Below are 15,191 nucleotides of genomic sequence, written 5' to 3' on the forward strand. Positions count from 1 at the left end.
ATCTAATTCAGCTACTGACCAGCTCTTGCACTTCATCTGCTTAACTACAGCTGATTTTAAAATGCTTTAATGCTAACAAAAGTAATTGTCTTAAGGGCAACTGCAGTTAAACAAGTTATGCAAAACCTGGTAGGCCTCAAGGCAAATATCTGAAAACACTTTTGTTTTTTACTTGCAAGAGTAACTTCCCTGGAAGAAGGGAAGTGAAAAAAGGCCCTGGAAAAAGGTAATAAGTAATTTCAAGAAAATCCCAGGGAACCTTCCACTTCCTTTTTTAAACAAAACCTTCAATATGGGTTTACCAAAAATAGGTTCATCCAGTAGCCTTAAAGTATCTGCAGGCATAAAGTATTTAACAGTTTAAGCTTGTTCTCCTCTTTCATTCAGTTCTCTGAAAACCTTAAGAAGATGGTAGCACAAATACCCCTTCATAATACTTGAAACACAAGAGGAAACTTCAAAGTTCATATTTACTGAAGATTTCCTCGATTTTTTAGACGTCAAGACAGCTCCAGACAGACTTCTTAAATTTCAGGTAAAAGAAAAAAGACAAAAAAAAAAACCACCTCGACTTGCTTTGCTGTACTCTTAATATTTCATATAAAACAATTTTTAAGCCAAAAGTATTTACAAAGAACTATGTTAATAATTTTAAAATTTGTGGCTACACCTAAATAGTAATAAGATACTTACCCAAGTAAGATTTCCAATGTACAAGGCAATTCTTTTTCCAGTATACGTATAGACAACATTTGGTGCAGCTCCTTTACCTACATCATCCCCAACAGATGGTGGGAGAGAATCCATGTAATCACGATCCTCTGGGGCATCCCCATTATTTGCCGACGGAGAAATTACATCATCATATAAATCAATCTGATCATGTCCACCATATTCAGCTTCCTAAAATACAAGAGACACCTTGATTATTTTTAACATCAGCACTCTTAAAACTTACTTGAAACAAAAAGCTGTGATAGCTGCCATGTTTCACAGAGATGGCGAGTCTGATCCAACACCTACACAACATCCCTGCTGAAAAGTTTCATCCACATTAAAGTATATAAAATTCTTACGGCTTCTATTATATTCTAAACTGACAGGGGAAAAAAAAAAGCCAATCCACAAAATAATACCTCTGGCCACTGTTTTGCAATACTTTTGCCCTTGTAGTATAAACAGAAATCCAAAAATCCCACAAGCCCTACTCCCAGAATTAGAGACATGAGCAAGCATGAACAACATGCAAAATGAGAGGCTAACATCCGTTCTCAAGCATATCTTTTTTCCATCAAAACATCTGGTAGAGTGAACAGACCGAGCTCCAAGTGCCCTATTGTCAAATGCAGCATTCTACCTTTCAGATTTCTACTGCATTCCTAATTTGATTTTTATCTACTCATTCATAAAGGAGCCAGACAGCTTTGTTTCACTAAATATAATAAACCCAAGGATTTGAATTTATTAAACACTTATTTATACATGGGCTACAGAGGGACTATTCCACAGCATCAAGGTTGCCTCTAGAACATTTTGATTCAGAAAAGCATTGTGGGGTTTTGGAGTGAATCACTCGCTTCTCCCTTGGGTTGGTACAGGTTACAGCACAGTTCTGGCCAAGCGAACTACATTCCTTTCAGAGGGAAAGGAAACGAAAATCTCTTCCCAAAAGCTCTGCTTCGCATGCTCAACAACTGCATCCTACCTGCTAAATGAGAATAGACGGGTCAAGATCAATCAGCAGTCCCTCAAACAGCTTTGAATCATAAGTGTGGTAGGAATATTTGGTCCGAAAGGCCAGACCAAATTTAGTCTGACGTAGACCATGCAAACAGTGTGTTAGGTAGACAGAGGGGCCTGAGCTGACTGCCTCAATCTGCTGAGGTGCTACTACCAAGCTATACTACTTTTTATTATAGAGACAGCTGTACTGTCATGACCGAAGACAAGACAATTAAGAAAAGGGCAAAACATGTTTACTGTTTACTGTAAATGATAATATCTCTTTCACAAACACATGCAAAATTTTTTTTAAAATACAATCATATGATGATCAATTCCACAATGGCATGCTGCTGTCCTTTTTCATTATCCTAGAAATCGCTTATGATAGAATAGCCCAATCTGTGTGAGAGAGGCGCACCACCTAAATGTCTCCTGACAGGAAGGCAATAACTTCTCAGGGAACAACAGTGGTCTGACAAAGCTTAGGAGAGCCTAGCAGTGTTCAATGTCAACCATCAGCTTTTATACTGACTTCAACAGGTTGCTTTGCCACATGCAAAAGCTGGACTTCAAAAGCCTGCAGAGGATTCCTGGACTCTTCCATTTTGATCCAGAACAGAAACCGCCTCACCAGGTTTTGATATCAGAGATATTTCAGCATCCACTATTTTGTGAATTTGTATCTAGAAACCTACACACACATCCGAGATAAAATAGTTCAAGGTACCAGATGGCAACTAGAGAGAATCAGGTTGGATTCCACAAAAAAAACATGCTGCAAAGCTAGCAATCTTGGTTGAAAATCTAATATATCCACAACCATCATCAGATGATCAGCTGTCCTGAAAATCTGAAAACATTATCAACTGCTACTCACACAGAGAGAGTATCACTAAAATTAAAGAAACAAACAAACAAACACACACCAAACCAAAAACCAAAACAGGTAGGTTTTGGCAATGTCTATCAATTAGATTTGATCCTCAGTAAACTGCACTCTCCCAGTATACTCTAAACTTCAACAGAAGATTTCTCTCAAGGCAAGCCTATCATCATTAAATTAAGTAAGGCCTTCATATTTTCACCTAGTCTGTCCAGTTCTCTGTCTCTGATTCCTCCTACCATCATAGCTAATGAAAGTAGATTCAAAGAACCACCTGGGACAGGCCTAAACATGACATCTTACAGCAAGATTAAGGATGATGTCACAAGGCAATTAAGGAAATCCTCTGCTAAACGTGCAGTAATTCTAGTCATCTGTGTGTACGGATGATTACTTCAGGGAAGCAGAATTGAGTCTTGGTAGACAGATTCAAACAGGCAGCCACCAGTCTTACCGCAGATGTACGCTGATCCATCTCTCCGATAAGGCTGAGGTCAGCATTGCCAAAATACTGGAGTAGGCAGCAGTCCACACTCTGCTCCACTTCCCTAGTGCCAAGAAACTCCTCCGAAACAGATCAAGTTTCTGTCACATAAGCTTTCTGGTCACCATCAAAGGAGGGATAGCATTATTAGGGCAGCACAGTCTGCGTGTAATTTTTGGGAGGCCCAAAGATGCCCAACAGCATCAGTGCCTTAATTTAAATCAATAAATACATAACAGAAAACCTGATGTTGTTCACCATCATCTCTTCTTACATCGTGCTGGTTTTGCAGCCAGCACGGAATGCACTGAGTTACCAGTCTGTCAATAAGGTCTGTGGTTAGATGATTAAGAATGATCTGAGCCAGCAACTGCAAGTGCAGATGGAAGAGAGGTGTCTCAACGGCTATTACACAAGAGCCAACAACCCTTCCTCCTTCATACACGTACCGTGGAAACTTACCTAAACACACCCTTCTTTCCGGGATGCAGAAGACTAAAAAAAAAATACAGGAAGTGTTACTTCTCTAGTCTATTTTCTATAGTATATAGTCTATTTATTTTCAACAAATGCTCTGCCTGCACCCAGAGCTGGTTTTGACCTCTTCTGACTTCCTTAGTTAAGAGACCACCATCAAGCATGCAAGAAAATTATTTCTGCTCAGCTACAGTCATTCACAATCTTGCAGATAAACATGCTAAGAAAAAGTTAGCATCATTATTCTGGCCCCCTCTACAACCAAATCAAGAGTAGCGATGTATTTCCAAAGCCCATGTTTTAGCTAGACCACAGTCTGAAATACTAGATCATTTGCTCCGGGAAAATCAGGACTGAAATTCCACATTCTATGCTATTAAGCGGGACTGGGTGAATAAAAAGGGTATTGACAAGATATGCTCTCAAAGATTCATGCCAGACTAGCTGTTACGCTTCCAGTAACTCAGCCCTTCCTCAACACTTCGTATTTTAATTACTGTTCGCAGTGTTCTTCAACATTCATATATGAAAGCCATAAACACACGGAACATCACAGTCATGTCCAGAAGGGACAAACTGAAAATGTTATTTCTTTTTGGAACCTAGCAGCCATACTTCTCTGAGTTGCAGAGAACTGGTCACTCCCTTTATAAACGTTATTTCGGAAATGGCGTTTTTTCCCATAAAATTTCTTTAAACTGTACGTACATCTCAGACTTGCTTCTTCCACACAACTGTTCAATTTAAGAGTTAAACACTAAATTACAACTCCAAGAAGACATTAAAAAAAAAATCAGTGATGTAAATAAAATGTCATTTAAAAAATTTACCGTTGTTTCTGAAAAAAAAAAAAATCAATTAATTAAGAAGAAGCAACTTATCCAGCTTCTCCATTATCACTTTTTTCTTTCAAGTTACAATATTTGTGGTCAAAAAAACTCTGAATACATGTTAGCACCCTCACTTTAAAAAAGTTTGTAGGTTCTGAAGAATAACAAGTTAAAGACACAAACAAAAAATCTTTCTGGTCTTGATTAGCCGTCTGAACACACAAACTGGAATCTTAACAAAACAGCAGGTCTTTGATGTTTCTAAAATAGCACACCGCCTGTGGCAGAAACATCCACCATGGTGGACAAGTCTGTTAGATGATAACATTCACATTTACTCTACAGGCCCAAATGCTATCAGCTGTACAACCGGCACACTAAAATTTATGCAATCCAATCCCTTGTCAAATACAGTAAATAAAAATTCACAAGTCATCAAAAGTACAAATTAAATGCTAAGAGGTACTAGAGGAGATAACCTTTGTATATTTGCAAATATCAAACTACAAAGAAAACATGAGGCTATCTCTTCCCTAGGCCCCTCTCAGCAGACAAGAGAACTGACGAAATACATATGCAATAAGGTATTGTGCATACATTTTATAATAAATACAGGTCTGCCAGCTTATGTTTTTTAAGACCAGGAGGGCTCTGCCCTTCTGAGTAGAAATCTGTTATACCACCACGTGTCCATCCCCTCTCATAATGAGACAACTGTCTCCCTGATATAAAGGCTGGTTTTAATAACCTGTTTTATGTGGCCACTAAATGCTAGCTTTTATTATTACACACACAAAAAATATTTTTCTGTGTTACAGACAAGAAATCAAGAGAGTAACTAACACATTCCTAAGAATCCATAGCCACAGAGGTTTCCAGACAATTAGCCTCTTAGCTGTTTACTCCATGTAAATCACTTCCATTATCCAGCTACAAAATACAAAGTCAACACCCTTTCATTTCTAATTTGTTTGCATTTAAATATCAAACTAGAACACTACAGGCATGTTTAGATGTATTCACAGTACAGCCATGCAAGGATGCTCATTAGAGTATAAACAAAGCAAGCACTTTTTGCACAGCATTAAAATAAGAGATCCTCAAATTGTTTTGTATCCTCTGCTTGGTCAGAAGCATTTTTATATGTATACATATGTATAACACATACAACAAAACCAAGTTTTTATTATTTAATTATGTGCATGTGTGTCTGAAAAAAACAAACAAAACCTGGGAAATGCAAAGCTGATCAGAGCACTCGACAACGCACGGTCACATTTTCACAACTGCAGAAAAGTAACCCACTTTGCTGGCTAAAGTTGCAGGCAACCTTGAGCCAGACCCAAGCCGACCTCATGCACAGGCTCCTCATTATCTCAGTATCATGCACTGATACTCTAGATTTTTGTCTACAAAACTACACCCTGATATTTGCTAAAGCATCCCTGATCTTACGGCATGCAGACTTCTGCCATCAAGAGAATGCCAGCCTCAGCCATTTGTATGCAGATAATACTGCTCTCATGTGCAGCACAGATCTCTTTTTTCTCTTTTTTCTCCAAGATGTGTAACATGTAGGGAGACTGTCAAAGTAAAATATGCCACGCAATACCTATTTCTTGCAGGTCACAAGCAACATATGCAGGAAGTATTACTTTTATGAGACTCTTGTCTCGAAACAAAACTTTAAATAAATACGAAAGACCGCTGAATGGGGAAGCCAGCTTAGAAGAACAAAATGGAAAATGACTCAAGTTCTCAAAACAACAAAACAAACAAAAAAAGATCAAAAATCCCCCAGAAAGTACAAATTTTAAAAAATAAATACAACTGGTGGAAGCCAAATTGAGTAAAGCTGTAAGCCCAAGGACGAAGAATATGATTATGATGAACAATAAGTTAATGCAGGAGTAAGAGGCAACACTGACAGACATAGTTTTGACGAGCTCCAGATGGAACGGGAAAGATGCATTTTCACTAAAAAGATCTGACTTCAAGTCAAGTTAGTCAGTTCATTGCAACCAACACTAAGTACAACCCAAGACAGTTCTCAGTTGTCATCCATCTTAGCCAGCTCGTAAACCCGTGGCTCTGTGGTCTTTATTTCACCCTTATAACCTGTGGTTCATTTAGCACTAATCAAGCAGAATGCCCCTCCCCGCTCCTCCCGGAAAAAGGCCTTAAAAAAAAAATAATCCCACAAGACCCCCAAAGATGAGTACCTTGAGGCCCAGAACAAGACTAAACAACCAAGGGAAGTTCATCCATCCACAAGTCCTAAATGACCCATTTACTACACATGCAAACAAAAGTTCTGTCCCAGCTTGGGTATAAATACAGTTATACTGTACCCAGAAGAATGACAATGTTACACTGTATACTTTTCAGTCCCTGCTATGGGCAAAACTAGTGGAAAGGGTTCCTATAATCCAACTCAAACAAATATTAGTAGTTCAAATTAATGTAGCGTAATGCAATCAAAAACTGATAGCTTATTGCTTTACACATAAAGTGATTTTTCCTTACAAAGATGGTGTTCCATAAAATGTCTGCTACATAAATAAATTAATAATGCATATCACTTTCTCCCTACAGCATTTTCTCAACTGTCATCTTCAGCAATCCACAGATATGCAGAACCATGTCCCGTCTTGTCAATTTAAGCTGTCAGCTTCAAATCAGAAACAGTAATTCATGAATATAAGTTTCTAGAGGACCCATTACAATCATGGCAGAATTAGAGGTAGTAAGTAACACTGTAGACAGTAACAACTAGCCTTCTTCCATACTCGACAGAAGGAAATGGGGAAGTGCAGAGGTGTCAATCTCTCCTTGTAAAATTTAATATTTTTAAGTAATACAGTTCAACTGAGCAGGTCCTGAGACAACACTAAAGTCACAAAAATAAAACTTGGAAAAGAACACACAGCAGAAATTTTTTGGGGGAAAAAAAACCCCAAACACACACAAAAAAAAACTAAGCCAAGCTGAGGGAAAACAGGCACTAGCCTCTCCTCACTTTTACTGCCCTGTATTTTGCAAGGTTCACAGAGGAAGCAGACTCCAGAAACGCTGCTCCAGCAGGAGAGCAACGGGGGTGAACACAGTGAAAAGACCAAAAGGGTCTCCTGACTGCTGGAAAAAGCTAAATCAAATTATCACAAGACTCTCTTCATCTATACTATCATCCTTCCTTGAACCACAGCTATAGGGAATATCAATATTAACCACAATCTGAGTAGACCAGGACTGTGTGAGCACAACAGAGCATCTCCATCACTTTTGTTCTGGCAGTATCTGCCTGCACTATACTTACAGCACGGAACTATTCTACTCTGCAGGCTTCTGCACACATGAATTTACACAAACATTACTGGATTCAAATTATTTTTTCTGAAAAAAAATTATTTTTTATCAGTGTTTTACATGGGAGCAACTAAACCAAACTCAAGTCATTAAGGAAACTGAGGAAATGTACTCTTATGCTAGGCGGTATGTGCTAGGCTTCGCCCCCATTTAAATTCATATAATAGGTCTCCAGTTGTACGGGAGAAACCTTCACATGTAGACAGACTAAGAGCAAATCAGTCCTCTCCATCATCTGCTCTCTGGTATAGTATACTTTTATGAGATTACAAGTCTTCTGAATTACTTTATCAATAAATACCTAAAGACTTAAAAGTTTCCTGAGATAGTTATAAGTTGCTATCCAAATTAACTGTGACTTCCATAACCTATTTCCCAGTTCTCTGTAGTGCAGCCAGGCACACAACTGGGCACCACTCAGTCAGCCCAGTAAACGTGTGAAAGAGCAGCTGATCTCGGTTATTTATGTTCTAGGGCAAGAACAATGCAATCCGGGGCAACACAACCTGGAGAAGCGCTCGAGTCACTAACAGGACAGATGGCACACAAAACTGACACGAACATCAGATTTCAGCAGCAAAGCAGGCACATCGCTTTTTGAGAAAGATAAGGGGTAAAAAAAACCCCAAAGAATTACAAAAGCACTACTTGTAACCCAGTAAAGTTCTGCTTATTCCACCTCTGCTTCTTCACCAAAACAGCGCTCCTCCTCTAAAGAGCTGCGTGACTTTTTTTAACGACCAGGAGAGAATAACAAATAGTAACAATAAAAAAAAAACATCTAGAAAAGGAAGTTAGTTTCTCCAGCGCTGCAGAATAAAGCTGCACCAGCTCTGCCTCCCCCGCAGCGAGCGGTCGAGCAACTGCTACCGCTCGGCGGCTTTTTTATTCCTCCGCGAACAATGGCAGCACTTCCCCTCGGCCGCCGGGAAGGAGCTGCTCTCCCCACCGCGCTCGGGAGGGCCCCGTCCTCCGCGGTCTCCTCCGAGCCGGGGCGGGAGCGGGATCCGGGGCCGCCCCGGCGCCGGCACTGGAGCAGGGAGGGAGAAAGGGACGGCGCTCGCTCCCGGCGCACGGCGGCCTCTGCTTCCCTCCCTCCCCTCAGAGACGGCGGCCGGGCGGCCGAGCCGGGCCCCGCCAGCCCCCACGGGCCGGGCCAGGCCTGAGGCGCGGCCTCTCCCCGCCCGGTCCGCAGGCGGACCCGCGCACTCGGCGGCGGCGGGAAAGCCCAGCGGCGCGGCCGGCGGAACAATGGCGGCGCGGCCCGGCCCGGCCCGGCCGCCGCGCTGAGGGCCCTGCAGGCGGCGCGGTGGCGAAGGCGGGCGAGGGAAGGGAAGGGAGAAGAGGGGAGGGGCCGCGCCGTGCCCGCCGGCCGCGCGTACCTGGTTGAACTCCTCTCCCACATCGGCGTAGATGTCGATGTGGTCCACGCCGTCCGCCATGATCCCGCCCGATCCGCGCCTCGGGCCGCCGCCAGCCGCGCCCGGCTACCGAGCCGCCGCCGCCGGCAAGGAGGGAGGGAGGGAGGGAGGGAGGGAGGGAGGGGGCGGGGCGCAAGACGTCACTTCCGCCCGAGGAACGGGGGGACTTCCGGCAGCGACCGCAGTGGCGGGTGCTCGTGCCGCCCCGCCCCGCCCCGCCGGGGCCGCCCTGGGGAGGTGTGGCCAAGCCGGCCCGCCCTGCCCCGCGGCGCCCGCCGCGCCCCGCCGCCGCCGCGCGCCCGCACTGCCACGCCCCGCCCCGCGCGGCCATGTTAGGCAGGGGTGTCGGGGCGCTTCAGCGTGTGAGGGGATGGCGGGAGCCGGAGCTGCGAGGGGACGGGGGCGGCGGGGAGAAGCGCGGCTATCACCTAGCGGCCGAGGGCTTCAATTAACGGCCGTGAAACGAAGCGGAGCGGTACGGCTTCAAGCCAGGCGTGCGCAGGCCGGGCTCAGGGGCGCAGCGAAAGGGTGCCAACAGCCGCACGCTGTTCTGGGTTTAGCCGGGCTCTGAGGTGCCCCGCTGTTACTGTGTTACCAGAAAGCGGCAAAATAATTCACCCTCTAAAACTTAAATTTGGAGTTTTAGAAAGTAGGCGTTCTTTATTGCAGCGCTGGACGCGTGGGGATAACTCTGCCCAACGTGCGTGCCGAAAAGACACAGTTAGTAGGTATTTATGCTATGTTAGCATACATATTCATTACATTCCCGAGAAATGCTTATTAATGGTTTTTCCTATAACTCATTAGCATATGTTAATGTCCTTCGCGCATGTCTGTTGACACCTCCAGGCAGTCGTCAGGGTCTTAAGATGAAGGCTCATACTCTTCACCACACTGTCCGCTGGTTGGCCTTTGCTTCTGCGCAAACTCAGTTCTAAGATCACTCATGCCATGTCCTTCAAGGTTGCTTCATTACAGTCTTAGGGTCACTTTGTAGCCTCCTTATCTTCACAGTGCCGCGCATCTGCTCTCCCAAGGCTGAGCTGTCTAAGTGGGATTATTCAGGAGTCTCTTATATTACAACCTTCCCAATTATTCACAAAGAACCAAGACTTGCTTTGGTTTTAATTAATCTGTGGTGCAATGATTCTGAGACCTAAAGTAATAACTTTTATCTACATCTGCTGTATCTGCTACATTCACTACATTCATAGGTATCAACAGAGCTCGGTTTTCACACCAGAAAGTGAAGAAAATTAGTGTCAAGTCAAGAGCTTTCAAATTTTTATCATGCATTTGGAACTGCTAGGGCTGCAAAGATAACTTCAGATTATTTTTAAATTACTGTGCATATTACCCTGATGCACGTTTCAGCTCCAGGTGATTTCAAAACCAGTGAGTGTCTCCTGGAGCACAATGCACAATGTGCATAATGTTCTCCAGCGTAGGTTATGTTCTGTGTTGTACATTATGTTGCACATCCAAAAATAAAGCTGCTTTTTTTACCATATCATGAGCTGACAATAAGAAGCATGTGTTTCTCAGACTGAATTAAAATAATGTAAAAACATCACTGCAAGGAATAAAAGTGCTAAGTGTTATTTTCAGATTGGCTCAAGATTTCTTTTTCCATGACTGGGAGTACTTCCCAGTTCCTGGATCAGCATCCACATCCAAAAGTATCCTGACTTTGTGTTGGGTCCAGGAGCCGAGTCCATCTGTGCCTACCTTCCTGCCCCCGCACTGTAGTCTCCATTGGAAGGAAAGATGAACAGATGACAAAAGAGCTGAAAAATCAGAGAACCACAGCAAAGGGATGTGCTGTGGAGCCAACCTGCTGGCACTCCAGATAGACCTCAGACGTAGAGATTCTTGGACATTTTTCCTGGAGTTCTTCTCCAGTTTGTGGCACGTTAAAATTTATCAGCTGCAGACCTTGTGTCATTCCTGGTGTTAATAATTCTGGAAGCCAGAAACGCTGGAATTGAGTTTGTTTACAAGTCTATTTGAGTTTCCTGGTTAGAGAAGCTAGCAGATCCCTTACGCTTTGGAAAAGTTCAAAATATCACCTGAGAAGAACATTTTAGAGTTGATAGTTAGCAACAAACAAGCAAAAAGCTTTAACTGAACTTTTAGTGTTGGTTACAATTATGATTGATAGTACTGTGTTTGATCACAGGTTAAAAGTGCAAATTAAGTTGCTGTGAATTCAATGATTCGTTGGTTTTGCAAGGAAGATTCGCTTCTGGATTTGCCACACTGCCTACAGGTACTGTTAAAATATTGAGATCTAACTGGGTTCACATCCTTGTTTAATGATGGACTGGTTTAGTGACTAGTCTTCTACAGAATGAAATGAAGCACTGTGACACTTAGTATTTCTGGCTGCACTGAGCAAAGTTACTGAAGTTGACAAAACTTCACAGAATCACAGAATCACAGAATGTTTGGGGTTGGAAGGGACCTCTGTGGGTCATCTAGTCCAACCCCCCTGCTGAAGCAGGGTCACCTACAGCAGGCTGCAAAGGACCTTGTCCAGGTGGGTCTTGAATAATCTCCAGAGAAGGAGACTCCACAGCCTCACTGGGCAGCCTGTTCCAGTGCTCTGTCACCCTCAGAGCGAAGAAGTTCTTCCTCACGTTCAGACGGAACTTCCTGTGCTTCAGTTTGTGCCCATTGCCCCTTGTCCTGTCGCTGGGCACTACTGAAAAGAGTCTGGCCCCATCCTCCTGACACCCACCCTTCAGATATTTGTAAGCATTTATTAGGTCCCCTCTCAGCCTTCTCTTCTTCAGGCTGAACAAGCCCAGTTCCCTCAGCCTCTCCTTGTAAGAGAGATGTTCCAGTCCCCTCATCATCCTCATAGCCCTCCGCTGGACTCTCTCCAGTAGCTCTTCATCTTTCTTGAACTGGGGAGCCCAGAACTGGACACAGTACTCCAGATGAGGCCTCACTAGGGCAGTGTAGAGGGGAAGGAGAACCTCCCTCGACCTGCTGGCCACACTCCTCCTAATGCACCCCAGAATGCCATTGGCCTTCTTGGCAGCCAGGGCACACTGCTGGCTCATGGTTAACCTGTCGTCCACCAGGACACCCAGGTCCCTCTCCGCAGAGCTGCTCTGCAGCAGGTCCACCCCAAGCCTGTACTGATGCATGGGGTTGTTCCTCACCCTTGCTATCCTAATGATCTGACAAAAATTCACAGGGGATAGTGGGTTGTGTGCAGCTGAATGTTTTGTATGCATCTGAATATCTTAAGAAAGATATGCATAGACTGTAATGATGTTTAAAAGGGCAAGCAAATTATATCTGGATGAAGAAATCGTTACGGTCACCTCAGAAACCACCTCATGGATTGCCACTAGCATTTGAAGGACCTTGCCGGTGGTCTTTGAAGAGGCAGGAAAAGACATCGCCTCTCCTTTGCTCTTTAAGATAACATAGTGTGATCAGTGAAGCCCTTGGACCCCCTCCCTGCGCTGTGTTTCTGTGCTCAGGGGGCTTTTCCATTCTGGAGCCTTTGTAAATAGTTTGACTTGCTAGATTTATTGCCCACAGGCATTTACAGCATAGACTATGATAATTTTTATTCTTGTATACATATCATTAAGCAAATTCTGTAAACAGTGTAGGAGACGAAATGTTATGCAAGCTGTTCTGTTTACTTTCTGCTGTGTTTTCATTCTATTCACAAGTAGACTCACTAAACATATCTTCATCTTTCTTGTGGTCAGCAGTAGCTTCTTTGTGAATAATTCTCTCTTTGTGAAGCAGCTTCAGAGTTGATCCACACCACCGAAAAATGTTAATGCTTCATGTTTTGTACACATCACAATTGTTTAGACTGTATATTGCCTTCACCTGGCAAAATTCAGAAGGCTAAGGTAGAGCATGGGCTGAAATAGAACTGTGGTTGTGAGAGAAAGAGTTGTTGGTTGTACAACCTGGTCTGGGAGAAGAGTCCTGATAAGGTTCATTGGCGACACCAAAAGCCATGGGTCATGAAGGAATTGCACACTTTCCAAACCCATAGCCCACCACGGGAACAAGTGGCAGTAGATGAACTGGTGTCTTCCATTGGTTCCCCTTTCACACCATGGGATATTCTTTCCTCTGACTGCAACAGCTGGAGCTCCCTTGATACCAAAAGCAGGAGAAAAAAGGGACACTGGTGGCTTTACATGAGAAAGTGGCCTATATGTTAAGTCCTTGGTTCTCATGGATCCACAAGAGTCTATTTATTTGTATATTGTTCCTTTGGTCTCTTGTGCCGTAACAATGGAAATTCAAGTATAAGCCTAATTTTGAACATAAAAGCAGCAGCTGGTGCTCCGAGAACCTTATGATCCGTGTTGAGTTAGCCCTCAAGACCTCTCCACACTTTCCGAGGTCTTTTGGAGCGTTTTCTACTGGGGTGTTACCACCGCAAGACAAAGGGGGGGAGAACACTGTTCCCATCCATTTATATTGTATGTGATTACTTCAAAATACATCTGAATGGACTCCCTTAGGTAAGAGTGGCAGAACCAGTTTCAATATAATAACGTTTTTAAAAGATAATATATTTTTGCTAACATCAACACAGCAAAAATGTATCTTTATATTAAGAAAATAAGTTCATGTTAGAAATTTCCCTGAGGAATCAAGATAAAGAACAGTACAGGAATTTTCAGATGGACTTTTGATTTTAATATCAGAGTAAACTATTCATGCAGTAATGTTGTAGACAACAAAGTGAAAAGATACAAGAAAAAATGCTGTGTTAATCAGGATAGTACTCAAAACTAGAAGAGGCCTCAGCTTAGCTGAGGTCTGTGATGTATGTTTTGTTGTATAAACTTACGTCCTAGCTGTGTTAGTCCTACTGCATTGAAGATATTTTGTTTCTGTAGTTGTTGTCCTGAAGCTTTCGATCTTTCCACAGCTGCCTGGAGCTGCTGTGCACATTCTTTCATTGTTTTTTCTCCCAGTAAAATAATCCAAATGGTAAAAGTCTGTACACTCTAGACTGTAAGAAATTGTCTTTTCCACCGATATGCCTCAGCTTATAAAACTGCACAGACAACAACTGAGAAAAAATGTTGGACTAGATGACCCACAGAGGTCCCTTCCAACCCCTACTATTCTGTGATTCTGTGAAATGAGGTGGTAAACAGACACAAATCCTTGGCTGCGTGCTTGCTTTTCAAGGCCAAAATGTCAAGTTTTATTAATTCTAGTGTAACCGCAGGCTGACAAGGAGAGAGACAGTTATGTTCCCGTTCCCAACCAAGGGTAGCAACAGGCTGTGCTGGATAAGGGGGAATATTCCCTCGTCTTTTGGTTGCGGCTCACAGTTAGATTGGATTAAATGTAACATGAAACTGTACGCAAAGGGCATCTACAAGACCTCCTACTGACAAAGCTATTGCAGGGAAGTCACTGGTATTATTCATCTCTTGCCCAGAGTTGTCTTTTTGTGCTTATTCAATTGTTCTGGGTTCATACATGTGACCACAGTTTTCCATCTTTTTTGTTTTCCCCCCAACCCATCAGTCTGCTCATTCTCTTGTTACAGCTCTTCGCTCTGTGATTCAGAGCCACGTTGAAAATTATGGGTAATCAGGAGGTGATTTGCAAATGGCATGGATATCCCAACCCTCAAGGCAGGAAGGTATATTAGAGAAGGTTAGTGTAGCGCGAGAGGTGGTAATAAATTCAGTCGCCCCATTTGAATCCACTTCTGTATGAGCTGTTGATCAGAAGGCTCAGTTGCCTCCAGAAAAAGTACAAAATTGAATTTTCAGCTTTAAATCACATGCTGTTTTTTGGATAGCTTCACTTGCTCTTTGTTTAAAAACCTCTTTCCTAAAATTTGTTTTTACCCTTAAGATCAACACTAATCTACTTTTTGCAGGTTCTTTCTGCAGTTAATCTTATCTTCTACATGGGCTGAAGCTTTCTAAACATGTTAAGTGCATTAAACACATCTTTCTTTCTCTGAATGGGCTATATGTGTATACAAA

The 15,191-nt window shown here is 42.9% G+C and overlaps 1 protein-coding gene across 8 annotated transcripts in view; it reads right to left on the reverse strand.

Moving 5' to 3' along the window:
* The window catches only part of CPSF6 (cleavage and polyadenylation specific factor 6), a 30,255-nt gene extending 20,971 nt beyond the window's left edge, over positions 1-9,284 (reverse strand). For all 8 annotated transcript variants that reach the window (XM_075427715.1, XM_075427714.1, XM_075427711.1 and 5 more), the window contains exons 1-2: positions 9,148-9,284; positions 694-903 (exon numbers count right to left, since the gene is read on the reverse strand). In XM_075427715.1, the coding sequence (XP_075283830.1) occupies positions 694-903; positions 9,148-9,207 (270 nt within the window). In that variant the 5' untranslated portion in view covers positions 9,208-9,284. The remainder of the gene's footprint in view (positions 1-693; positions 904-9,147) is intronic.
* Positions 9,285-15,191: the final 5,907 nt, after the last annotated feature.

Source organism: Opisthocomus hoazin, chromosome 8 (assembly GCF_030867145.1).
Source record: "Opisthocomus hoazin isolate bOpiHoa1 chromosome 8, bOpiHoa1.hap1, whole genome shotgun sequence".
NCBI classification, from domain to species: Eukaryota; Metazoa; Chordata; class Aves; order Opisthocomiformes; family Opisthocomidae; genus Opisthocomus; species Opisthocomus hoazin.